Source organism: Catharus ustulatus, chromosome 1 (assembly GCF_009819885.2).
Source record: "Catharus ustulatus isolate bCatUst1 chromosome 1, bCatUst1.pri.v2, whole genome shotgun sequence".
Classification (NCBI taxonomy): domain Eukaryota; kingdom Metazoa; phylum Chordata; class Aves; order Passeriformes; family Turdidae; genus Catharus; species Catharus ustulatus.
The window spans coordinates 124,895,339-124,922,514 of NC_046221.1; the positions used below are offsets into that span (position 1 = coordinate 124,895,339).

The 27,176-nt window shown below is 37.4% G+C and overlaps 2 protein-coding genes across 7 annotated transcripts in view; one reads left to right on the forward strand and one right to left on the reverse strand.

The window, feature by feature from the left end:
- Positions 1-11,814, forward strand: part of MTFR1 (mitochondrial fission regulator 1) — a 26,794-nt gene extending 14,980 nt beyond the window's left edge. For all 3 annotated transcript variants that reach the window (XM_033079171.2, XM_033079178.2, XM_033079186.2), the window contains exons 4-8: positions 719-837; positions 3,709-3,950; positions 5,672-5,927; positions 6,029-6,197; positions 7,796-11,814. In XM_033079171.2, coding sequence (XP_032935062.1) covers positions 719-837; positions 3,709-3,950; positions 5,672-5,927; positions 6,029-6,197; positions 7,796-7,855 — 846 coding nt within the window. In that variant the 3' untranslated portion in view covers positions 7,856-11,814. The remainder of the gene's footprint in view (positions 1-718; positions 838-3,708; positions 3,951-5,671; positions 5,928-6,028; positions 6,198-7,795) is intronic.
- The window catches only part of PDE7A (phosphodiesterase 7A), a 78,147-nt gene continuing 61,939 nt past the window's right edge, over positions 10,969-27,176 (reverse strand). For all 4 annotated transcript variants that reach the window (XM_033079160.2, XM_033079144.2, XM_033079136.2 and 1 more), the window contains 10 exons: positions 26,916-27,067; positions 25,185-25,248; positions 22,841-22,936; positions 19,736-19,836; positions 17,433-17,564; positions 17,038-17,129; positions 16,260-16,404; positions 15,456-15,552; positions 14,391-14,471; positions 10,969-13,093 (listed from right to left, as the gene is read on the reverse strand). In XM_033079160.2, the coding sequence (XP_032935051.1) occupies positions 12,882-13,093; positions 14,391-14,471; positions 15,456-15,552; positions 16,260-16,404; positions 17,038-17,129; positions 17,433-17,564; positions 19,736-19,836; positions 22,841-22,936; positions 25,185-25,248; positions 26,916-27,067 (1,172 nt within the window). In that variant the 3' untranslated portion in view covers positions 10,969-12,881. The remainder of the gene's footprint in view (positions 13,094-14,390; positions 14,472-15,455; positions 15,553-16,259; positions 16,405-17,037; positions 17,130-17,432; positions 17,565-19,735; positions 19,837-22,840; positions 22,937-25,184; positions 25,249-26,915; positions 27,068-27,176) is intronic.

Here is a 27,176-nt window from a genome sequence, read left to right on the forward strand (position 1 = left end):
TTGGCTTCAAACAGCTGTAAAGCTAATGGCCAGAATCATGCTGGAAAATGGTCCATTTGTTTGGCATGTTGTAAATAAGATGGTTAGCACGTAATGTATAATGTTATGATTTGATCCTACCTCTCACTCAAAGTCTTTGTGATTACTGAGCTGGTAGAATTGGGTTTTTGCCTGGCTATGGGGTTGCTTTGCTTGTTTGTTTTCCCCCCTGTGCAATGTACGTACTTCTTGTACAGAAATTCGGAAGTTGTAGGGAAAGGGAAACTTTGGCAGAATTTCACTTTAAAAATAATGCTAAGTCAGAGAAAATACTTAAGAAATACTGGCAGCCTTAATGTCTTTGTTAACTACTGGTCATGAACATGATTGAAAAACGTACTATTTGAGATAGAAAATTGTGTGAGAATGTTGATTTTTTTTTTTGTCTTAAAGGTAACAATTTGCATTGGACTTTTAGTGTTCATTAGCATCATGTGATGGTGTATGTGGTTAGCCGTGAACTTCTGCAAAGTATTCAGTAGAATGGATTGAATAGTTTGCAGTCAGTGAGATGGTTCTAGACTGAGCACAGGACAGAAGTGTTTCAAGTCTACAGATGTGTTCTGTGCATGTATGTGTTAATAGTTACATGTAGCCTCAGTAGAAGTATTGGGTAACGTAAATGTGACTTGGGCTGAAAGTATTGTCTAAAACCTTCAATCTTGCCTTTAAAATTTAGCTTATTTCTCATGTCACGGAAGGAAGCAGTCCTGCTCAGCTCAGAGAAGATGCAGTGCCCTCCTTCGCTGATGTGGGATGGATTGCTGAAGAAGAAGGCGAAGTCTTTACAAGGCTCAGGTATGTTTCTGAAATCTTCTCTCTGAACTCCTGAACTGAGAGGAAGAAACCTCACTTCTCTCTGGTGAGAATCTACTGTGCATTGCAATTAACAGGGAGCACTTGAATGCTGGGAGAAGAGACAGGATCTGGAAAAGCAGTAGTAGAGGTTAGACTAACAGGATTACAAAACCAAGACTGGTTGGAAAACATACAGGATATGGGCATTATACAAGGAAGCCTTTGGATTTTATTTATATGTTTATGTATTGCAAAGAACTGCACACAAGAGCTTCAAGCAATAAAAATATCTGCTGTTCTATGGCACAATTGCTAACAGTGATTCTCCAGTTCTCCTGAGATTGTCATTACCATGGGGCAGTGAACTGTACAACTTCCTCATTAGCAGCAATGGTCATTCTGGCAATCCAGTAAAATAGGCGTGTTGTTTTTCACCTTTCTGGTTAAGGTTCCGCAGTCTGCTAAGTACAGTGAAAATATTGTGGTTTGTGTTTCACATCTTTAATCTTCATAACAAAAACTGGCAGGGAAGCATGGGAACACCTGTGTCCAGAATGATGGGACTGTTGTGTTGATCAAGGGTTCTACACAGCACTGTCACTACATGAAACAATTTGGCTGAAGGCATGAAGTTCTCTATTCCATCCTACTCAGGTTGCTGCTCAGAAACTATCCAGAAACAAAAGTACAGCTCTGTAGAGCAGAGGAGGTTTTTCTTTAAACAAACGAATTGGTCAGAGAAGGGCACAGATTGTTGGCTTCAGAGATTACAGGAGGATACTGTTCTTAATTTGAAAGCATAAAATAGGTTAGTTATGACCTAGATGCCCTCCAACATGACTTGCTACAGTGAAGCTTTGTGTAACATTCTGGCACTGCCACATTAATTTCACAAACTCAGAGGGGAGTCACAGAATCAGCACTTGCTTGGGAAACAATATTCCTGAATTCTGTTTAACACAAAGGAAATTAACTGTCCGATACTACTTTTGTTTGCACAGAAGTATTATGTTTAAGGATTGAACTGTAAAGCTATTACATTTAATGGATACAACAGGGAGAATGGCTCTTTGGTGCTTCAAAGAACCTATTATCAAAGATGTAGGACTACGTATTTGCTGAAACGTCTGCATTTCAGCAGGGGAAGAGGGGAACAGGGACAGATGGATGTGGGATGGGACTAAAATAATCCTGCAGATACATAGTGACCTTAGGGCAAACAGCTTATGAAGAAGCACGGGAAGTGAATTACTTAGCAAATATGAGTATTTCGGTGTGCTCTGTTTATTATGTACATTAGTAGTGGAGCTGGTGTGCATTAGGTGTTCTCCCGGCATTTGAAATTCTCTGTTTCGACAGGATCACATAGGTGTTACTGTTAAATATTTATCCACTGTAAGATTTAGTAAACAGTCTTGCAGACATAGGTTTTTTTCTGTGAATACAGTTTTCTAGAGGAAGCAACTAAATGACAAATCATTTTTCCTCTACCCCTAGTCAGAGCAGTAGTGACAACTCAGGCATAATATTTTTCCATAGTGTTAGATTCCAATCAAGACATCTCCTTAAAACTCTACTACTGCTCTGAGCAGAAAATACCCTTTGTTCTTTAGGTATTCTGTTCCTTTAAAGAGTTTCTGGAAAACAGGTTTTTAAGGAGTGAAGTGACCAGTGGCTCCTTCCTTCCACCTTACCTAAGGAGAGCAGGGAGGTGGTTGCTGTAGGAGGTGTCCTGTTCTCAGCTTTAGTTGCTCTCTATTCCTGTTTAGATAACAACACCTAAATTTCATCATCCATGATAATATTCAATTCTCCTTGAACAAATTTCTGGGAGTTGTACTGGCAGTTTTTGTCAGTGTCATAGAAGACTTAAATGTGTATCTACTCCTGGTTTGATGTGGTCACAGCACAGGTCTTGTTCTAGCCTTAAATCTTGCTTTTACTTTAGGTCTAGCACAGCTGCAGATCTAACATGGTGAGCACCCACAGTAGCTTAATCCACACATCCAGAGTGATGGGGCACTTGGGCTGGAGCCAATTCTACCCATTTCAAAAAGTCCTTTTCCCAGGCCCTGTTCTCATTCTTGTGTTTAAATAAACAATGGAATCCTGACATGCCTGAGAAGTTTGGAGATTGACATTAAGGAGGATTGAGGAGTTAAGTATGTGGCCATATTTTGTGTTTTAAAGTTTATTATAATCTGTTCTCATCACTCCTTATCAATTCTACTTACAGAATCATGGAACAATTTGCTTTGGAAGGGACCTTTAAAAGCCTGTCTGAATTTTTCTTCTCATTAGTTCTAATTATTGTGTTAGAAAACTGGATATGAGACCCTTTTCCATCAACTGAGAATCAGTCTCTGCATCACTACTGCATCATGTACTCCGTATTTCCCAATGCTGCTAAAATTGGGGATTGTCCTTTAAGTAATCCAAACAGTATCAAAAAATATCCTGTGGAACTAGAAACTCTTTCTTCTTCAAACCAATCAACTGCAAATGGCTATTTCCTTCCCATGGGGAAAAATGGTAGCATTTAAGGGAAGAAAAATTAAATCTTAATTCAAATAAAGTATGCAATAGGTTTGAGGCAGAAAAATAGTTTGGGATAAAGGGAAATGTATTCCTTTTTTTTTTTTCCTGAAATCAAGAATTCTACAGAATACTGTCTGGGGGAAGAAAAGAAACATAGCTCATGATGCAAACAGAGAGGATGTGAAGCTTATTTACCTTAAACTATTTAAGGTCTTGATGGAAGTGATTTGTATAAAGACAATTTTGAAGTCAGGTCACTGATTTGTATGTAACATTGGTTTAGTTTTTTCTGTTTCAAAGCCTTCAAAATATGTTGTGATATTTTTGTCACAGGTCAGAAGTTCGCTCAAGAGCAGCCCAGCCTCTTCCCGATGAAGCACATCATTTCAGGAGCTCCCCAAACAGACAAACGTCCTTGCAAAGCCCGTCAGGAGACGAACCAGTGCCCAGGAGCGCAGTGGTGGCAAACGAAGAAGCGCTGCAGAAGATCAGTGCCCTAGAAAATGAACTGGCCTCCTTAAGAGCACAAATAGCCAAAATTGTAACCTTGCAAGAACAGCAGTATTTGACAGCAGGTATTAAATTTGCTGTACTCTCAGCAAAAAGTACTTAATGAATGTAATGAGATACTGCAACACCTAGCAATTCTCCATATTGTTTTGGTTAGTTTGGCACAATAACCAAGGGGTACAGAATAGGTCTTGAAGACAAGTGACTTGCCAGATTTTCTGTGTATTTTCGTATTCCTAAAGTCTTCATGTTTGTCTGTAAATCTGCCAGAGTTCTGAATCTGTGAATGAGTAAAGAAGTATTAAACAGCTTTCAGAGCAAAGCTCATGATAAACATGATGGCTTAAACCAAACTAAAAGAATGTAACTTAATTACTGACACTGAAGTCTTTCCATTCGGTAAGGAAATGGCTCTCTGATATCATTAAGTATTCATACAAGATGCTAATTATGCTTTTGGAATATGTAATATACATACATCTCATGTAACAGAAAAGGCAATTAATTGTTTACTGCAATCATCTCTGGGACCAGACACATTGTCCATATGGAACCAAAAGTGGTGCTCTGTTTCTGATAGTAAACAGAATCATTCTTTTCCTGAATTTCTTCCTCTTTCCATCACCTCTGATTCCTTTCAGTTTTAAGTCTTAAAAGATTAGCGGGAGATGGCCCTTGTCGGCTGCCGATGACAGGCATTTGGTTGTCACTCTTTGCTAAGGTCACTTAACAAGTACAGCTTTGCCTATGTTTGTGTATAAAATAATATTCTGATTTTTCAGATGCTCCTTTAGTTGCTAACTGATAGGAGTTTCTTTATTTTTCCTGAACTGCTCATATTCAAAACTATGAAATAGTTTTAAGGAATTTTAATTTGAATTTTAATTATTGGGGGGAAGGTGGGGGCATTAAATAACTATAATCTTATTTTTAATTTTTCCCTTCACCTCTATTTATTAGGAAAATTAAATTTTTATTTTACCATCTTTATCTCCCTCTTCTGGTAGAATGTGGTAATGACGCTGTGTTTGCCTACAGGTACCTGGAGTAGACTCTTCTATTTTATTTCTATAAATATCTTTACACACATTATAGTCCAAGCCTCAAAACTCTGGTTTGATCTGATTTTTCTCTTTTTTTTAAAGGTGCAATTAAACAGAGCTTTCTTCATTTATTTGTCAGGTTATTAATGATACTGTATTTATAACACCAATTTTTACCTAATGTATACATGGAACTCAAAATCAAGAGTATTGTGACAATCTCTATGATTAGAGACAGATGAGTAGCTGGCCTAAAAATCCTCAACCTCAGACAGCTGGAATAGGCTTCAATTTAAGCACTGTTTGAGCTCTGAAATTTACATTTAAAAATCTTGTATGGTAATTTCTTATTTGTGATGGTGAAAGAAACACTGCTCTGTAGCAGATTGTGACTTCCAGCTCAGTTACTGCCTCTGAGAAGAAAGGGAAATACTGGTAACATTAGGGGCAGAATGTAACTAAAAGATGTCATGGCATCTGTCCCACTGCAGTAAAGACACAAATGCACCTAGAATTAGGACTGGAATTTTGAAGGATGCTTCTAACTTTTCCAGAAGGATTTTCACATGGCTTTTTAGCTGCATCTGTGTAGGTGGTTTAGGAATGAAGAAGTTACTTGGCAATCTAAAGATGGCAGAGGGGAAGCAATTGAAGTTACTATAGTTACTTTTTTACCAGAGTGTTTGTCCCATGTGAAGAAGAGTTACGAGAAAACTGACCTGTAATGCATGTTCTGTTTGTAGTTGGGCCAAGTCCACTTGTTGCTTCAGCTGCTGTCCCTGTTCCACCTCCACCACCACCGCCGCCTCCTCTGCCTCCACCCCCTCCCTCAGGTCTGGATCAGAGAAAGTCTGCAATTGATCTCATTAAAGAGAGGAAAAACAAAAAAATGAATGCTGGCCAGAATGTGATGGAAAATGGGCCAAAGAAGCCTGAAGTACCAAACATGCTAGAAATCCTCAAAGACATGAACAGTGTGAAACTACGCTCAGTGAAAAGGTAATAAATGTCAATGTACCAGGATTGGCGTTAATGATTTGTTTTTATGACTCAAAACTGTTCCAGGGTGAGACAGATGCTGATGCCATTTTCTTTTCTAGATCCTTAGAAAATACAAAACCTAAAGTATCTCAGCCTGCAGATCCTGCAGCATTAATAGCAGAAGCTCTCAAAAAGAAATTTGCATATCGATACCAAAATGATAGCCAAGGTGAAACAGAAAAAGTGATTCCAAAGGCTGAAACAAAGACACAGACTGAGGTAGTTCTGGTGAGTATTGTGGTTCTGAACACATCCTGCAAACCAACCTACATCTTTCTGCTGACATATGTAGATGTTATACAAGTTACCATCTCATTTGTTAGGTTGACAAAATCCTGTGAAGTACTGCTGATATGCCAGGAGTTGTGGCAATCATATGTTCTTAGTGGAAAGTCTTAGGATTGTGTGGTGTCTAGACACTAGTTTTAAAAAGTCCTTTTAGAGTTTTTGTTGTTTTGTTGGGTTTTTTTAAACAAAAATGTTTTCTGTTGCCATAAGCATCTGATATTCAGAAAACCATTGCTAAGGGCTCACATGGAATCCAGTCTGAACTTTGTCTGTTACTTACCAGCCTTAACTGTTCTGCTGCTGAAGGTGAAACTTTGAAGCAAGAACCTGAAACATATCAGACATTCCTAGGAATCTGGAAAATAAATTGTTCAGAATACCTGCTGGATCTTGGTTCTTTGGTATAGGGAGTTTCTTCTAATAATTGGAAATACCAAGTATGTGAAAGTGGTTTATTTGTAGTGTGAGAATGTTAAAATGGAATTGTATTTAAAGTCCACCTCCTGGCACAAGTTATTAATGGCTTCTAGTTTATTTCAGATGGATTTGAAATTGGTTTTTAAGCAGTGAACATCCAAAATACAAGTCTCTATCAAGGCACACATAAAAACCAGCCTGGTAAAGATCAGTTCTGTTTGTCAGCAGTCCCTGAAGCCTTGTGCTATGGAACCAGAGAGGAAGAGTAAAGAGGGTTTTTTGTTTGTTTGTTTTTGCAATTGCAAAAATGCACATAACAGTCCAAAAGCTGGCTCTGGTCTGAATGAAGTTTTAAGGAAAACATTTCCATGCCACAACTCTCAGGACTTTTGAGTACTTGAGCTAATTAACGTTGGCTTACTTGCCTTTTGGCCTCTAATAGTATATTTCTGTAATGTTCAGGCTATTCTTCTCAACTAAAAGGCTAGATGTTTCCCAAGAATTAATCACATTTCCTCAGTATCTCTGGTGCATTAAGGAAAAGAACACGAGTTGCTAATGTTTATTCACGCAGGCTTTTTCATTATTTTATCTCAAAAGGTGGACTGTAAATTTCAAAATTGGAAAAGATAAAGTCCTTAAGAGCTAAGAAAATGGAAGGTTTTCATTAAATGATAGAACGTTGAATCATAATGAGCTAATAAAATCTGTCCATCAGTTACTTACCAGTATCTAACTTTGTTAGACCAGACTTGCATGACAGTTTTGAAAAGGACTTGCACAGAAATGCAGGGTAGAGGAGGAGCAGAGACACTGTTAAACTGCTGATGGAGCAGTTGGTTGTCAAGGTAGGATGGTAACTGAGTCTGTCTCCTTATTTTACTGTGGTAGAGCAAACTGCCTCCAGCCCTGCTCCAGCCGGTCGTTGGCTCCCTCCTCTGAGCAATTTCAGCTGTTGCTAACACAGGTTTCCCTTTTCTTTGTGACATCCACATGCAGAGAAGCGGGGTGATGAAGGAAATTATTTCTGCCTATTATTTGCTTTTTCTTCTTGGATAGATAGTAGTTCATCAAGGGTTCAGTTGAAAGCAATCTGAACGTGTTTCTGGTTTTCTTTCCAGTTTGGACCACACATGCTGAAGTCTACAGGAAAAATGAAGACTTTAATTGAGAAATCTTAGTGTTAAAGATTATTCTGCAAAAGACTTTTAAGCTGCTTTGTATAAAATATTTTATGTTGCAAATAGCACTAGTAGTGAGAGGTCTCTTTCTTACATCACAGAAAGACCTAATGTGAAATGTAGAAATGAGGCACTAAACATGTTTGTATGTGTGTGATTTATCAAGGGGAATAAATTGGACCATTATACTCAGGTATTAATTTTGTATTCAAGCTTGGCTTTCCACTCAGATTAATGTGATGGGTTTAGTTTATTAACACTAAGTTATATATACAACATTTTTTGTGCATAACTGACCAGCTTAAAAATTTGTGTACATCTTATTAATGATGGTGATACAACCTTAAGTTAATACCAGTTTTATGTGAGGTCTACCTATAATTTGCACTACACTGTGTAATTTGATACTGAAATCTTCATGTTGAAGTCTTTCTTTTAAACTTTAGCAAATTTTTAGCCCAAAGAAAAGCTGGAGGCACTCTGCTTCTTACTGAAACAAAGTGAAAACTTGAACCTGCTGCAGCGGTCACCTGTATTTTACAGTAGTGGAGTTTTGTGTAGGGCTTTTTGTTTGTTTCACCTGAGCTTACAAGGGTAAGAGAGTAAAACCTGCTTGCATCATCCTGTGGCCATTATAAAGAGTAAAATCATGCTGTGGGAGCCTCTGGCAAAAGGTAGAGTCAAGGGAATTTGAAATAGTCAGTAGATAGCAACAGATTTAAATAATTAAGAGTATGTGTTAATTAGCATAAAGTGCTGTAGGTAAGAAAACAAAGGTACAAAGTACTGTGGGGTGCAAATTGCCAAAAGCTGCTCATCTCTTCTGCTCTCAGAGATGCTCATGGACACCTCCCCAGCCTGGCTCCCGGGGTTTGTTTCTGGCAGATGGGGCTTGCACAAGCTCTTTGCAGGAAAGAGATGGGATAAGCTGTTGCACATAACCCATAACCTGGGCCACAGGTGGAGAAAGGCTCTAGCTGAAAGTACAAGTCAGGGTGAAAAAAGCTGCAGTCAAGGTGCACTCTGAAACAAAGCCATGGTTTGCTGTGACCATGGATGAGCATTGCAAAAGCTGAGCCCTGGGTATTTTTGGTGCTCTAAGCTGCTCCTGGCTACTGAGACAAGTACAACTGCCTCTGGGAGCTTCTGATTCCTAGGAAAAGACACAAGCAGCAAGCACTTCCTTAACAGAGACAGCTGAATGGCTCTGACAAGGTTATGGAAGATAGGGAAACTTTGCTGCTTATAACTGGAATGTTGGTTCTACATAGAGGAGCTGTGATTTCTGGTGTGGAACTTGAAATGGTGTTCATACATACACAATGTAATTTCCAAAGTGCTCTGCCATCAGTCCCACTGATTAGTCATTTAATCCTCCGGTTCTTTTAAGTGCCTTTAAAACATCTTTGTGAAAGTTAACTTTGGTTTTAAGTTTTGTATTTTATGCTCTATTGCCACTATATAAAATTAAAAGCAGATAAAATAAACATGGCATATTTGATTTGTGGTGCTCTACAACTGGTAGCAGGCACAATAATATAAGTTTCCATCCTGTTAGAGAGACAATAAATCAGTGTGGTGACAACTTGCATCTCCTCCAGGGCTGGTTTGCTTGGCTTGCTGTGCAGCAGAGTCACAGCAGGGTTGGCTGTAAACCAAACCCCGCACTTTGCGTTCAGGTGCATGCTGGTTAAACAAACAAAAAAGGGTTCTCAGGAGCCAATTTATGCTTCACCACAGCAATAGCAGGAAGGGACTTGTTCAACAGCCTCTCCATCCCCTGGTACACTCAGTTCCTCTTGCAGTCCAGTTAAATCACTGACTTGTAAAATTCAGGATGTCACTTGACCTATTAAACCAGGCTAAAGCATGAGAATCACCCACACCAGACACTGCCCATCTGAACTGGGGGATCCAGCACCAGAAATTAGGTGAGCTTTAGCAGTGATGTAAAACTACAGCAAAAGAAATGTCATCTGTGCAAGAAAATAAAATCACAAAGTTGCCATCAAATAACTTATACTGTACCTTAATTTGTATCTTTTTACTTGGAATTACACACAATGCCACTGCCCACCAAAATCCACCTCAAGTGCTCAAACTAAGGTCACCCATGGAGGCTGGGCAGGGCTCTTGAACATAACCAGAGGCCTGTTTGTGTCTGTCTGTGCACAGAACAGTGCTGGGAGCAGATGTGTGAATTGAACAGCTAGGGGAGTCTGGCCCCCTTCCCCAGCAGGGTTTTGGGCTCTTCAGGCTGTTAGGGGCCTGGGCTCTAGGTCCTGTGCCTAGAACATGTGGACTCTCGGCGCTCATATGAAATGCTGAAGCTGCAGTTAAAGTTTGGTGTAGATTTGTAGAAAGGCACTTTCAGCCAGCATGGAAAAGACATTTTTTCTTTTTTTAATTCAAGTTCAATGACAGACACTTCCACATGCGTTAGGAGGTAGAATTAGAACCAGTCTGATAGGAAAAGACAGAGACCACTTTCCAGGAAGGATGGCTTAGAACAAAGCTACTTCTATTTTACACTTTGGCAAGTTCTTCTGGGTCCTGTCAGAGCAAAGGACAGCAAGTTTGCACAACGTTAAAAATCACACGCTCTTTATAAATACTACATTGAAATACTGTACCTAATTTTTAAATTATTAACCTTAATTTTCATTAAAATTACATATTAACATGTGCCTGTAACACATAGCAAAACTTAAAATGCAGTTGATGCTCTTTAAGCCAAGTTCATTTTTTACAAACATGTCACAGAAGGCATCATCAGATACTGATTTTAGTGGTCATTTTGAATATAGCTGCAGGCTTGGCATGTTTTGTGCAAAAAAGTCCAAGAGGAATCGGTACTTTTCCACATTTAACCCAGGTAAGTGTTGCTCTGTAGGAAGCTTCTCTCAGTTTCTCTGTACTAAGCTACACACAGTTGTTACCTCTGTGTTCTCCCAGCTTTAAACACCATTTCAAAGGCAAACTGTTAAAAATGTAATTTCCAGGAGAGAAGAGCCAACCAGAGCTCATTGTCCCATTGATCCTTCTTTGTTGGAGTCAACGTCAAGAACTTGCACTGACAGCAAAGGAAGGAAGGTCACGCAGGCTCAAAAGAATGGTTTCATTAGAAATTTATTTCTTTAAACATGGCCACTTTGAGATTAATGATACTACTTCAGGGAACATGAAAGAATAATAAACAGATTTAGAAGGGAAACAATCAGGTAAGTCAGGATTTGCTTTTCAAACAGTAAAAGGCCAAGCTCCAAGAGGCAATAAATTTTGGCATATGAGGACTAGTACTTTCAAATCCAAAAGTTGGCTTAGTTTTACAGTGGAAGCTGACTGCAACCTTAGCTACCTTTCCACAACGCTGGACTCAGTCATAACTTAAATGTACAGGAGCATAATGTGAAAAGATTTTGTTTTATTAATTAAAAGTTAACAGCAACAGGCACATATTAAAATGAATATGGCAAAGCCTTTACAAATGGCTTTACGCTGAAGCTCTCTTCCAAAAATGGCTGTTGCAACAAACTGTAAACAGAATAATAAACAGTCTTTTACAATAATAACAGGGAAATACAAATGAACTAAAAGAAAGCACCAGTTTCTCAAACTAGATTACAGTTGTGCTTACTGTACTTAAAACAATGTAAAACAAATTACAAAAATGGAATGTTTTAAGTTTAAAATTAGTCCTTTAATTTTGTCCTAAAAAACATTTTCTCCTTTTCCCATCAAAAACCCATCAGTGGGTAATGTTTCAGTAGAGGGAGGAATACGTAAACAATGCACTTTTTTTTTATTATTTTTTTTCAAATCAAAAACAAATTTGGTCACTTAGCTTTGTGCATAGTTTAAGGCATCTGTAGCAATTTGTTACAGTTTCCTCCCCAGTGTGGCTGTTCATGAAATTGTCACATTCTAAAAGAATAAATTAAAAGAAAAAAAAAAAAAAAGAAAAAGGAAAAATGTTGCCGTTCAAACCCGTCCCCCAGCCCTCCCGCCCTCCCCCGTCCCAAACGTACTCACACACCCACACATACACACACGCTGCAGCGAAAGGGGCATTTGTACCCTTGTTCTGAAGGACACGCTTCCCATCCCACATTATTTCAGATTGGCAAATACCCTGAGCTGATTATGGTGTTTAGACATTCCACCTTTTTCTTGCATGTGCAGTTCAAGTGTACAATAGTGAGAACAACATGCGATGTTCCCACTGCAGAATCGCAATGCAGTTCGGACGCTTCCCCCCCACCCCTTCCCTTCCCAGATTCAGAAGTGTTTTCGCTGTTAAAAAATTGCATTCCCATATAGCACTGGAGTAAAGCTTGGCTGTGCTCTATGATGAATGCTCAGTTCCCAGTGCACAAACAAAATTATGGCAAATGGGAGGCTTTTCTGGCATCCAAAGAAACAAGAGCTGCAGTCTCAGATTTGATCTTTTTCTTTTAAAAAAGCAAAAAACCCAAGTTAGTGGTTCCTTCACAGCCATGCGCAAAGGTTAAGTCTAGAACCGATAGTTTCAGAGTACATTTGTAAACATCAAGTCTTGCCAGAGGCAGCAGAGGATGGGCACTTCACATTTCCGTATTAAAACAGGGACTGAGTGGAAGGTATGCTTTGAACACATTTATGCAAGTCTTGCTAAACTGCAAGGGAGTGGAACAATCCATGTCAAGTCTTAGATTTGAAGACCGTATTCCAAATATCATGAGAAAACCCAAGCCATGGGGCACAATGAAGCTTTCGTCCCGTTGCTCCAAGGCTCAGTCACTGCTGTGCTTTGCATATTCGAGGTTCCGAACGACAACCAACTGAGGCGGGTGTATATTGCTCTATGTTCAGATCTGGTGGCTTAAAAAAATTCTGGGTCAAATGGTCTGTGTCAAAGGAAAACTTGGAAATAAATAATGCTGGCATCATTTTACTGTTTTACCAAAACCTTGGGCTGGCATGTGTCTCCTTTAATCCAACCGTGCAGATACCGAGGGAAGAGGCAGTTTTGTCATGGAGATTGAGGTCAGGACAATCGAGGTTCCTGAGGTAAAATGTCTGAGTCCATTTCCTCAAAAGTGGGGTCAACATCGTCACCACTGCCTGACTGTTCCCTCTGCACTCCCTTCCAGCTTGCCTTGTTCAGTCCCAGGTGGCCAAGCATTGTCTGTGACAGCCTCGTGTTGGAAAACCGGGCCCATTCCCCAAACAGTGGTTCCACTAAGTAGGTCATAAAACCTTCAAAAATAAGCAAACAGAGGCAGATGAAATAAAAAAACCAGTACAGATAAAAATTAAAATACTCAAACCAAATATTTTAAATAGCACTTAGTAGCAAATAAATAAATGTGTCAAACCTACTATTCTCCAATGTGCATTTAAATATCCATTTAGATATTTCAGGTATCTTTACAAAAGAATCTCTCAGAGTGTAAAATATTTTACTAATCAGTCAGATCAACAACAATACACTGCATTACAAATTAACCTTTTTTTCTTTCACAGCAATTGACCAAATGAAGACAAATACTGGACAATATGAAGGGGAAGAGAAATCTAAACATCAGCAATTAAGTCACACAATTTAGAAAACCTAAATTTCTGAAAGATTTTATAATTAATTTCCCCACAGAGTGTCTGAATTATACTACACAGGGGAAAAATAATAGTTTTTTTTTCACAATATTAGGGTGACTAAAAATACTTTATAATACAAATTTTAGAAATTTTTAACAAGGCCACAAAGTAACACATTGATGTACTTGCTGGTGTGTTTGCACATGTTCATTTATTTGTAATGTCTATTTCCATGAAACAAAAATTCAGTGGTAAGATAGCCAAAATTAAGTCTTTAATTTAAAAAGTATTATTTTCTAGCACTTTACATTATAACAGTGCAGCTGATTGAACACATCAGTTTTTGTGTCAGTCTAAAGCATTAATTCATGCTATGCTTGTAGTTAATTTTTTTTACTATGTTTTTAGCCGAGTCCCACTTCATCTCCATAATCAACTTTTATTAACTATAAAAAGACATTTTGCTATTTAAATCCAAAAACTATTAATATAATGGCTATCCACCATTCTCCATCACATCTCTGCCCACCACCCTCAATAAAGGCTGCATTTAAAGGCAATGCTGACATTGCAAAAAGCTAAACCCAGCATGCCCAGTTGTGACAAGCTCGCTGCAAAAGGCACGTGGCAAGGGGAAGGGACTGTCCCCTTCCCAAAATACCCTTTAGATGAAAGTTCTGGGCAGCAGTGTGGGAGAAGTCACACAGCAGCCTCTGACACTGCACCTGCTCTGTGAGGAAACAGAGGGGCTCCAGGACTGTCAGGCAGCACCGTTCATAAACAATTCAAGAGATGTTATATAGCAAATAAAAATTAAATTGCTCTTTATTATAAAGTGCTGCCACACACACACAGAGACACAGAATATGTTCAGCCTCTAGGAAATGTATCCAAACGGTGCTTTTATTCAAAATGCATGCTGAAAGAAATCTACTAAAATGAACTGAATTGCAGTTACCAATCTGGATGTTGGCAATAGTTTCTGTCTGTCGGTCACAAAGTGGACTCACACCCAAGTGATATTTTTTTTCAATATCACCTAAAGACACAAAAGTATAATGCAACCATTAAATCATCAAGTCCCAACCAAATCAAACACTAACAGAAGTGAGCTGTGAGTGTTGGTTAACAAGGATACTACTCTGCAGCTGGTGGAATGTATTTACTTCTCTTCCCATGTCCCAAAAAACAAGTAGATCTGTCAGACTAACAATATTTACACCTACTGTATTTAGATACTTGGTATTTTTCATCAAACAGTAATTACAGAAACCCCAGAGAAACACAGGTTTCCTGAACCATTACTATCCTTTCTTGCAGAACCTCCTACACTGTCATAGAAATGACAAATTAATCCCCCCTCAGCAATATGGAAGAGGACAGCTTAGCCTTCAGAAATTTATCGCTAAAGGCAATTTGTGCTTCTGCTTCCCCATCACCTTTATCTAAGATTAAGTCTCACATGATTAGCACCAAATAAAACAGTCTGTTCCCCATTTACCATATTCACATGCAAATTAGCAGGTCTCAAGTCCACCAAACTAGCCTTAATTTTATTATAAAAGAATTTAATAATAATGGAGGAAATTCACTCCATTTGTCAATTAAAGGCTTTAATAACTGCTTACATAAGTAGTCTAACCTGCACAGTAACTAAAAATCTCCCTGGCTCTTACCTGCTTACCAACAGGCCTCAGCTGAAATTTAAATATTGAAGACACATGATGAACATATCCCATAAATTGCTGAAACCTCTAGGGCAATTTTAAAGTGGCCATAATTATTAATCTGAAGCTTCTTTCAGCTGAAGGATGTATTGCATCAGCCTTTCTAGGTTCAGATTCTAAGCAGATTCTCTGCTGAGTTTTAGTAACTCTGACCTATTGCAGGAAACATACCCCATGCAAGTAAAAAAGTCCCACACTGTACATCTCAGTGCTAAATATAAATGGTCTAGGGCTCATGGACACTCTGTCCACTCTAAATACATTAAATACTAACAGATACTTCTACTCTTACTTGCCTTGATGGAAGAACTCCTCTGTTACTTTTTCACTCCACTGCTTGCTCAGCTCCCATGTCCGACAGGGGTTACAAATATCTGCACACTTCAAAGCCATCTAACAAGTTAACACACAGCGTTAGATCATCTTTCCTTCAACAGAAGTGCCTGTAATTACCTAATTGCTGATAGCAGATTATTTTAGGTTTTGTGAATAACAAACCTACCTACCATTCGTGCTCTGAAGTTATGTTCTGTAATATTTAAAACACACTCAAGGAACTGTGAGATGTCACGATCATCCCTGAGTAATATGGAAATTCAGTCAACTCAAAGTATTTCAGGACCACTATATTTAGTATACTCACTGGTAGAGGAGCCAAAAATAACTTCAGAAAAAGAAGCATCAAAGCAAGCAAGCAGTATTTTCCATTTCTGGCTCTCATGTTTGTATTTTTAGCAATAGTTTGCACAAGACAGAACTCCTCATCTGTTTGTCCACTTTTCTTATGGCCCACAATATGAGCTAGTAAGAAAATGCCTACAAACCTGAGAAGATTCTCACGGCTTTTGTTTTTAAAGTTTGCTAAAGCTCACTAGCACAACTACAAACTGATTCACAACAGCAGTGGTTTCCTTCCCCAAAATATGTTCTGACAAAGCATCTCACAGTTCTGAGGCTGTAATGGAACAGAAAGACTACAAGATAGCTCTGCTCCATTTTGAAAGGAGGAGAAGGCCTGGCAGAAGTAGTATTTAGTATTTAAAAGTAAATTAGTTTTTACACTAAAATGTTGCTTTCAAAAATGTGAGCAGCAAGATCACCTGTAAGATGAAGTGACGATGGTTCGCGTTCTCTAAACATAGATCTCCTCGATCCAAATGCGATCGGAACATGGACAGGTACTCGTTTTGTTGGCTGATGTCTGTGGCAAGAATGAGATCACCTATCTGGCTCTCCATCAGCTGCCTGAATAAGTGACACCAAACATTCAAAAGTATATCAATTAAGAACAGCAGTCATCACTGGATCTACATGGCTTTTTATCATATTTATTATTATACAAATATAAGCTTTATAATAAGCATTTTCCTGGAACTGATTGTTTCCTTACCCTGAAAAATTCTTGCAACATTCACAGAAATATCAGAATATTTCATAGGCAGCTTTCAGGAAGACTAAAACAGTTTTTAGCTTTTTTCCCTCCCCCTCCTTTTTTTTTTTTTTTTTTTTTCCTCCTTAAAAATGCACGAACTGATTGTCTCAAGATTATTTCTTGTCAAGAGTAGGTGAAGATGGTTTATTTTAAACTACAGTTGTGGTGGCAGAACGAGAAAAGACTGCCAAGTTTAGTCTGAACAGGTGCTTGACTACATGAATACACTCCTTCAATGTGCTTGCAATAAATGTTATTTTCCGAGTATCACGTTGCACCATGAACTGCTCTACTCTACCAGCACAGTATCCAGGAATTCTTAAAATAGATCTCCATATTTTGTACTCAAAAGTGCTGTGCAATAACTTATCTAGTTTTGCAGGGCTGTCTTAGCGGACAGATTGCTTCTATCTGAAACTAATCTATATTATGTGGTATAAACATACCTGTTTTCTAATGACATATGTGCAAATAAACCAGATTCTCTCAGCAACCCCACTGCTGATCTCCAGTGATGGTTCTCTAATACTGAGGTATTCTGTGAATTAAAAAGGAGCAACACATATCAGTCAATGCCTTTTTCTTAAACTGAAGAGTTATATACAATTCAGCTGTGTTTTGGGGTTGGTGTTTTATTTTCTCCTTTCCTTTTGTGTTTTTCCCAGAGGTTAAAACCCACAAATCCTGAATACTTAGTTAATTTGCACAATTTTTTATCCCAGTGACATGGAAACAACGTTTGCATTCAATCCTACCGCTAGTTAAACACATCACAATTTATCCTCCTTTTCTATACTTTTCTCCAAACCTGGTTTAACAAAACAACTGATTTTATCCTTACCTTATATAAAGTTGCTAAATAATGATTAGTTTTAATTAGGAAAGGTTGGTTAACACCTGGGTGATCCAAATCGTGTGTGGCAGCTGCTATTAAACTGAGCAGGACATCCCATGGAGTTAAAGATTTGGAAAGCTGCAAGGCAAACCCAACAAAAGTTAGTAATGCAATACGGCCTTAGAAAAAGTGCATGAATGCTGCTTTTTTGATTTTCAGTAATTAACAGCCAATGGAAATTTTGAGAAAACCTTGAAGATGTAAAACTAACATTCCACTGACTTTTCACAGTATTTTGCCCTTAGAAGCTACAAAATTTTAACAATGGTTTAAGCATTATTCTTTCTGAATGTCAAGGTTCACTCTTAAAAACTGCCAGCATAAAAAATCCTTTGTGTGTAGTAAGAAAGCACTTTTCCTAACCAGATCACATAAAAGCAGCAAATTCTTAAGATTAGCCCTCCCTCTCATTTACCAAATCCACTTGTATGTGTCTGTTCTTTAAATTCATACCATATTTTAAAAAGCATGAAGACTTTTCCTCCTAAGAAGAAACAACTAATGCTCTGGAAGACTTAGAATATTTTGGATGCATTTCTACTCTTATGCAAAATTGCATTTCAAGGTCTACCAGGGCCAGAATCAAACGAGGAAAATCTACCACAAATAAATATTTTCAGAGTGCATGTCAATTAACTAAACATGCATCTATATGGACTTACTTTCACTGTTCATAGATGTTCTTGCTTGTGGTTGAGAGGTTTGAAAGCTTTAACTCAGTAATAAAATCTAGTTTGCACTAAAACAGAGAGGACAGTTCTGCCTATATAAAGGTGAACTGCAGTGAATACCCTGCAAGGACAGAAGTTTATGTTCTCTATTGCATTTGCCATCTATCACACCTCACATGTTTAAATTGTACTTTAGTGCAACAGAGCTGTAGTTCAGTACATTGAATTATAGCTGTATATGTTACTAAAAATACAAAGTCTATACTTGTATCTGAAGCATTACAGAACTTCCATCACGAGTATTAAATTAAAAATGCTCAGAGCTTCCAAGCTAAATGCCATAAAAAAAGCTCATCATGTATCAGCTCCGATCAGGCCCACTGCACCAATTGGTCTGAGAGCAGCAGTGAGAAACTGAGTGGGAGGAGTGGGCAAAGAGCTTTTGAAAAAGGCTTTATAGAGTCAAAACTTACTTGGTTTTACCACAGAAGCAGAATAAGGAGCTAGGCTATTCAAGGGAGTATCAGACTGGTGATAAGCTGCATTAAGGAAGATTCTCATCTAGCTTCAGAGCATTACAGCTTTCAATTTAATACAGAAGGACAGGACCTTGCACTGAAATTGTCCAAGACGTCACTTACAATTGCCTGATAGCAATCCAAGTAGTGAGGAACAAACACTCAACTACTTTAGCTCCTTAAGGTCTGTCACTCTACCTGTTGTTAAAAGAAAGCCAAAGACAGCTCCTGATGTACTGCTGTGAACTGCCTCTCGTAGAAGCAAACTGTCCAGTAACAGCAAAGATGAGCAAACCAAGGGTAATGGTAATTTATGGAAGAAAGAAACCACCCCAGATGACAAGTACACAGGTTTATTGTTGCCAGCTCTGACTCAGGCTGCCATTCTATATAAATGCCTTGGGGCACAGCACTATGTTAAACAGCTGCAACTTTAATTCCCTGATTTAGTTCAATGGGAAGAGACACAAAAGACAATGTCAGCTCAGTGGGGAGATAAAAAGAAAACATACTAAGTATGAATCCACAGCCTCAGCAACAAGGTGGGCAAGGGAGTGCTCAAAAGTGTTTCTTGTTAGGTTCTTAGGCTTCTTTACTTTAGATAAAAATCTGCATGTGCATATACACCTATATGTATGCATGTAGGTTTATATATAGACCTATGACCTTACTGCTCTCTACAACTGCCTGAAAAGAGTTGGGGTTTGGCTTCTTCCCGCAGGTAACTAGTGATAGCATAGAGGAGACGGTATAAAGATGTGTCAGGGGGTCGGGAGGTTTACGTTGGACATTAGGAACAATTTCTTCACTGAAAGGGTGATAAGACATTGGTATGGGCTGTCCAGTGTGGTGTCCCTGGAGGTGTTCAAGTGGATGTGGCACTCAGTGCCATAGTCTAGTAGACAAGGTGGTGTTTGGTCACAGCTTGGATTCTATCTCAGAGGTCTTTTCCAACCTAAATGATCCTGTGATATGTGCACACAATCCATTCATATGCATATACACACAAACACATATTTCTGTGTGTATGAGTGATGCAAAAGTGAGAATGCTGCCTTACCTTGGGCTCTTTTAAGTAACAGTGCATGGCCTGAGTCACATCAGCAGCATGAACTGCATTATGATAAGGATTTTGACTGTGATAATCTTCTTGAACCATAACTGCAGGAAAAGAATATTCAAATTTAAATAAAATTGCAATTTTTCAAGGGCCATTTTATATGCCCCATTGGGCACAGAAATATGCAATATCACAAGTTACATACACATAAAAGCATCAGAGTCAATAAATCGTCAGCTGAACCACGATGCAGCTGTAAGAGTTTTATGCGAAGAAAGTGTTTGCTAAAGGAAATCAACTACATGTAAAGTCACCTCAGAGCAAATATTAAACAACTTGAAATCAATATATAATCTGAGTTACTCTGACTTTGAGAACTTCCCAGGGAAGGCTGTCTTTGACAATCTGTCTGAATGGTGAGGCAACACTAAATACAAAATGAAAATTATGCTATTCACCAAACCATTAGGATGACTTCATTTCATGACCTGAAAACAGGATTTTAGAGGAATTAAGCACTGCTTTCCTGTCATATGAAGTGGTTTGTTTTCCCATTTAGGAAAATGGTCACGGAAAGTCAAATCATATTTTTAGGTGTTTTCTCCTACTTGTACTCAGGCAAATGTAAGCCCATATGCAATTTAGGAAGGAATCTCATTTAGATGATGGTCTGAATAACTACACCTAGAATCAATATTCCCCACTTAACTTCTTTGCTTTCCTCCTCTTTTCTCCATCTTCCTGGCTGTCTTTGAACATTACAGGCAGAATTCTCTAAAGGGCATCAACATTAGCTCAAGTACAGGGAATGAAAAAACTATAAAGTTAAAAAGGATGGAGAGGAAGAAGATCTAAAGCACAGCAATCAAACTATATTCTAAAGTTTTGCTGTCACGACACATTAGTTCTTCCAAGCAAACCTCAAAAGAACGTTTCCTGTCTGACTACAGTCTGTCAGTCCCACCAAACAAACATGCCCACAAGCTTCTTTTTTACTCAATTTACAAGCCCAAAGGATCTATGTGATTGTGAGTGCAATGTTACATCATTACAGACATGGTATCTGTGAAGAGCTGAAGTTCACGAAAAGTCAAAATACAGTCACCACCATGTAATCTCAACAGTACTCAATGGATAGGTGACAGCTCATATGAACAATAATGAAAATCAGTATGCCTTTGGGCTTTATTAACTTGCAGTAGAACACTCTTCCATCTATTCCTCACATCAAGTGAATGAATGCATATGTCCCTGGCAATCTTTTTAATTTTTTTTATGGCTTCATAGACTGATCCAGCTACCTGAGCTTTACAATTTTCCTCACTTATTTTATTAAAGCTGACCAAGATCAGCATTTTGATGACAGTTTGCCAGAGCCAGAATAGCACAACAACCCTGTTTTAAGGAATGTAGTACTTTGCATTTTCTCCTCCCTGGTTCAAATCTGGAATAAGAAGCTCTAAAGATACAGTAAGAAGATGTAGATGTCCAAGTAGACTATGGAAATCACTGAGAGACCGTGTGTATGTATGTGTATATATATACACATATACAAAAAAAAAAGTTAAGATCCTACAGGGGACTAAAATGAAGATTTCTCTACTTAAAAAGATTCCAGTAGATTCTCATATAAACTGAATTTTGTGTGGCACTGGACATTTGAGCTGTTCCTAGTCTTCTGGAATTTGATCTTCAGATTGCTATGGATTAGTGTATAAGAGGCAGCAAACAAAAAGAATGAACTGAATTCATGCTAAGAAGTTGTATTTGGAAGAAAGGTTCTTAGATTTTACAATGGACTAAGAGCTTTTTACTGATACTAAGTAAAAGGCATTACATAAAGGGAAAGGTGTTGAATTTCAAATTTAAAATAAATTTTACCCTCTTCAAAGTCTAATCTCATTTTAATGGATTATGACTTTGATCAGTCATATGTAGTTAAAACTCTCATCTTCTGATAATCAGTTAGCCAGATCAGACATTTCTAACTGGTCTTTCAAGCATTATCATTTGCATAATGTCAACTAACCAGATAAAAAAGACGAACTACATGCAGAACTTGAGAAGCCTAAGACCAGCTTTCTATAATCATTTTCCTCCATTCCAACATATCAGTCATTAAGGTCAGCTGATTAACATTCCTGAAACTGGAGAAAATTTAGCCCACTTTAAAACAACATGAAATGTAAGACAGAACTGAATTTTTTTTAAACTGAAAGAGAACTAAATTATGAAAACAAAAGCATTCTCCTATTTGAAAGGGGAGAAGAGGCTTCCAAATGAGATTGCTCCCCTGATAAGTGACAAGCTTTGTAACCACAGAATTGTTTTCTCTGAAATTGTGAAAAACTGCCGAAAGGGATCAGAAATTTGTTTCTCCTGCTCAGTTAAAAAAATCATCCCACTTTACAAAATTAAAGATACTGTCACAGAAGAACCAAAAGAAGAAGGTCTCACACCGGCACCTATGTACTGGGATGCAGACAGCTCTGCCGAGTGAATGTATCACTTGGTTTCAATATCCTACATTGTATTTACAACACTTTCCAAAGAAGCACTCCAGTGCCACAAGCCCAGAAGTACAATTAAAATTGTCCCATACTCTGTCGGGAGAAACTATGTTCACAGTACAATAGGAGAATTTGAGCAAGCCAGAGATAACATCAAATTGGCACCAGAAAGTATTTTTTATTTTTTAAATATTCCATACAGTTAGGGAACTATATCATTGGAAGAAGTAAAGACCAATACAGAACTTAAAATCAGAACAAAGAAAGGAGCTGTGTAGTCTTTCCCAATACAAATGTCACACATCATATATATTCCTGATTGTTTAACAGATACTAAATAGATTTGATAAATTGAATACAGCATTAACTATGAAATTATTACACTTTTTAATACTTCTTTCAATTTAACATGGAAAATTCTATACTCATAAAAATTTTGAGAGATCATCTCAATTAATATAATTTAAATCACTTCACAATGTAGACTGCATCAGTACTCTTCTAACCTTATTGCTAATCTATAACCAGGACTTCAGTTAAGGAATAAAAATGCAGATAAACAGCAATATTTATGAAAATAAAAAGCTGTATTTACCCAAAAATCTACGAAGTTTCATCGTATCTAACTGGAAGTGTTCAATTAGTCCATGTAGATTAAACAGATGAAAGGTTAAGCTGACTAGACTGTTTCCTAAAAATAAGATGAAAATACTAATTCATTGGAAGCCATGAAATCAATGACTCTTCCATAAGAAATGTATTATTTCAAACAAATGGGCACAAAAATTATTCAAGCAAATTTCTCTACACCAAGTCATGATATTCTACACCAATTCATAAATATTTAAATCTTACTCCATGACAAGTTCCCATTAGCTGTCTCAGTGGTTTTGCTTAATCCTAATGCATTCACCAACTGTCCAATGGCAACTGATAGGAAGAAAATGTTACTGAACATTAAAAAAAAAATCAACCTGCTTTAATGTGCAAATCCATTATAATGATATTCAATTTTATAATTATATTTCTACAACATATCACAAACACATATACAAAATACAAATACAATCAGGCAAAGAGAAAAGCTAGACAACACTATGGATTAGAGCACATTGCAAATATGCTCTGTCATTTTCATAATATATTTTATTGGACTTCCACTGATTTCACCCAGAACTCTAAAAAAAGTATACTCTACCAATCTTATAATATATGTTGTCTATTCATAGCTTTATTATAATCTTTGGCAGTGGTAAAATAGGTAAAAACTGCAAGAGAGACAGTCCACAATGTTCATTTGAAATAGCTTGCTCATTATTTGCTCTGCAAACAACATAATGGCTGACAATCTTCATTTAGGATTACAGAACCTAGCACAGACAGAAACTGAGGTACAAAAAGACAAATCTCTTCTCTATCAAGCTTATTACTAGGCTAAATTTAATGTATCTTCATGTACATGCCATATCCTCACAATGAAATAAATATGCAATTCTTGGAACAACATTCACTAGGGAAGTTCTTCTATAGAGGTTCATCCAGAGCAGCTTGATCCACCAGTGTTTCATATACAGCATTCTGTCCTTACAAACTTTCAAGAACAAGGCTGCCTGATCAAAATGTCCTCCTAAAATGATTTAATTAGGATGCAAAATGGATGGTGGTATTGAAAGGCTTCCACAACAGAAGCTCTTCTGGTAGTACTTCAAATGTATTTGAAAAAAGCACATATAAAAGGTAGAGAGGGTTCTTGTGAGAAGGATGACTTCAGATTTCTCCCATTTGATAAACTGATCCAAAAGAAGCTATGCTTACAGGTTAACTTGTTCACATAGCTTTCTCCCATTTGGTTATGTAAAGTCTATCATTATCTATGTAAGAATTCTATTTTTACAAGACCTTGCCATTTTCACTTTTTCCTATCCATTTTCTGCATTAAACATAACTTGAGGTTGCTACTTTTACACTTGGTTAAGCACACCTTCAATGAAACAGAAGAGAAAAAGATCTTTCGATGCCACATTCTCATTTTTGAACTTAATTTCTTGTTCTGGCAACTCTAATTGCAACTTTGCTACCTAATCCACATGACTGCTGCAAAATCTGCAAAAGCTGCCCTCCATTCTCCTCCCACACTGGCAGAAATGTCACTGCGATGCTGGACTTGCTCATCTCCTTCCATTCCATTCAAAACCCAGCTGCCATTGCTGAGATTACAATGCAAAACTTCACCCTACCCACTGCAGCAGTGCTCCCTCCTCCTTCCCAGCACATTTACAGATCTCTTTTCTGTCTGTAAGTGAACAATACTAAGGGGATTTTTTAAACCAATTACTCCTGCAGTTCCTACTGCTATTTGTAATGGGCACATAGAAGTCCCAAAATTATCTCTTCCATTTTCTATGTTTGCAAGCTGTATGTACAGCAACTTCCCTTTGTTCAACTCCCAATTCTCCAGGTATTCTATGTCATAATTATAATGGATTAACATCAACATGCCTCTTACAGCTCTATAATGTAATAGAACTATTCTAGATAACACTACATTTATCAGAAAAATACTTGTTCAATATAAATGGCTTTTGGACAGAACCATAAAAATTACCAGAACCCCATAATTGAAAAATAAAAGTCTTAGATCATAAAATTATTTGTTAATTTGTATCAAAATTACCACTATAAATTACTAAGCGAGAACAACCTACAAAGTACATCAAGTGCCTCTTCTAAAAATCAATGATTAGTATAAGTACTGACAGTATCATTACTTCAATGGAGTGACCAGGCAAACTAGGACTCAGATTAAAAACTATTAAATCAAAAAATACTATCTGAATTTGGGCTTTTTAGTGAACAATCACATACAACACTGCAACATAAGTGTAACAGCTTTGCTAGAAGATAAAACACAAATGAAATATCATCAAAAGTTCACTCACCATTTGTCAGTCTATCAAAAAGAAAAATATCAAAATTCCAATTTCCAACCTTCTCCAGCATACACTGAAAAGAAATACAGAAGCTGTCATTTTTAAAACAGTATATGCCTATCATCCTGTAGCTCAGAGGACTATTTAAGATTTCAGAGATAGATCAAGTCTTTAGAATTTCTACATATGAAAAAACAGTAGTAAAAGAATAATTAAATTTGTCTGATAACTGAAAAACATCACACATTTACAAATAAAAAGACTGGAGGGAAAAAACAAACAAGAAATGCCTTGACAGTACTGGCTGGAGATCCTCCTTTCAACCTTTAGGCAATTTCTCCAAAGACAATTTAAAACAATTAGGTTCAAATCAGAAATAGTATGGCAGAATAGCTGTGCATTCAGACTAGCAAATTAATCTGTGTAGTCTTTTACCTTTCTTTTTTTCCCCTGCTTATAGAACAGTATCTAGATGATTCACTAGATATTTGAGCCATTATGTGAGCATTTTAATTTAAGAACCTGGCTTCTGACTTCTCACCCCACTGAACTAGCACGTCTTTATCACAGTTGCTCCACATGAACTGTTCATCCCACAACAGGGATACGCAAGAACAGCAAACAGTGCAAGAGGCCCCACCAGAGTAGAGCACTCCCAATCTTTGCCTCCCTTACCTGTATCAGAAATACCTGTCCAGCACATTTTACAAGAATTCCTGACTTCTCCTACTCTCATTAGATTGGTAGAGCTGTTTTGTGATCCAATTATAGGTTCTAGCTTTTCTCTATAAGCTGCTAAAACTCTGCTATCAGAAGAAACAAAAGCATTAACGATATCTTCTTAGGATTAAATTACATGTATATTTTTAAGATCCATTCTCCAGGTTATCAGATTTCTTCCTACACCACAAGCTTGATCATATTCAGCATGGATACACCCGTTGTATTATAAGTATATTCTTTTTCTGTGTCAGATGACAAAAAAGCACTACATGCAGTGACACAGATTTTGGGATCTTGAATAACCTGAATAATCTTTGCCTGCTCAGTCCCCTTCAGCACCGTGCATCCTCTGTTGCAAATACAGTAGCCTTTCATCCAGGCAGCTGCTCCCTTAGCACAAAGTCTCTTCTGCCTTAGTGCTGCACAAGTGTAGTACAGCTATCAAGTTTCTTTTCTAGAAGTGCCTACCAAATAAAATGTCAGTTTGACACAAGGTTGTCCTGAGAAATGCATTTAATCCACTTTATTGAATTTAGGCAGTCTTCCAGTTGTTCACTAGTGAGGTTAGCCTAAAAATCAAAGGGAATAGTTGTCTAAATTACTCCATTACATTTCCTTAAATACAGATACATTTTCCTCTCTTCGTTTTTCACTTTTTTCTTCAATTATTTAAGGGAATCCTTAACTTAGCAGTTATTAAAAATAAATAAATAAATAAAAATCAATCAAACAAAGCAACAACAAAGAAAACCCACTAGCCACATAAAAATCATCTAAGTAAAGTTGTGGGCAGTAGACGAGTTTGCTACTAACCATGAAATTTTGTCTTTTGTAATTTCATTACTATATATATATATATATGTATGTATATATATATACAAACAAAAATACATACACGCATACATTAAAAAAATCGCTTAAAATTGGTATTTGGATGCACTTTTAGGATGTGATATATATACTAGCAACCATTTGGAAAAAACATACTGTAAAAAAAATAAAACTCAAGCAACCAACCTTTGCTTGTCCATTATAATCATCATCTAAAATGTTTGAAGAATTTGGAACAGTGATACCACGGAAAAAACGGGAAGATCTCAGGTATCGCTGGAAACTAAGCAACCTTCTCACATTTCTTGCAGACACAGAGACCTCGATCTCAGAATTTGCTACAAAAACAAGAGAACAAACACTCTCTCTAAAAAATCTTTATCAAAAAGACAAGTACTCAGGGAAGTTTGGTACAAAGACAAAGCAATTTTTTTGAGTATCAAACAC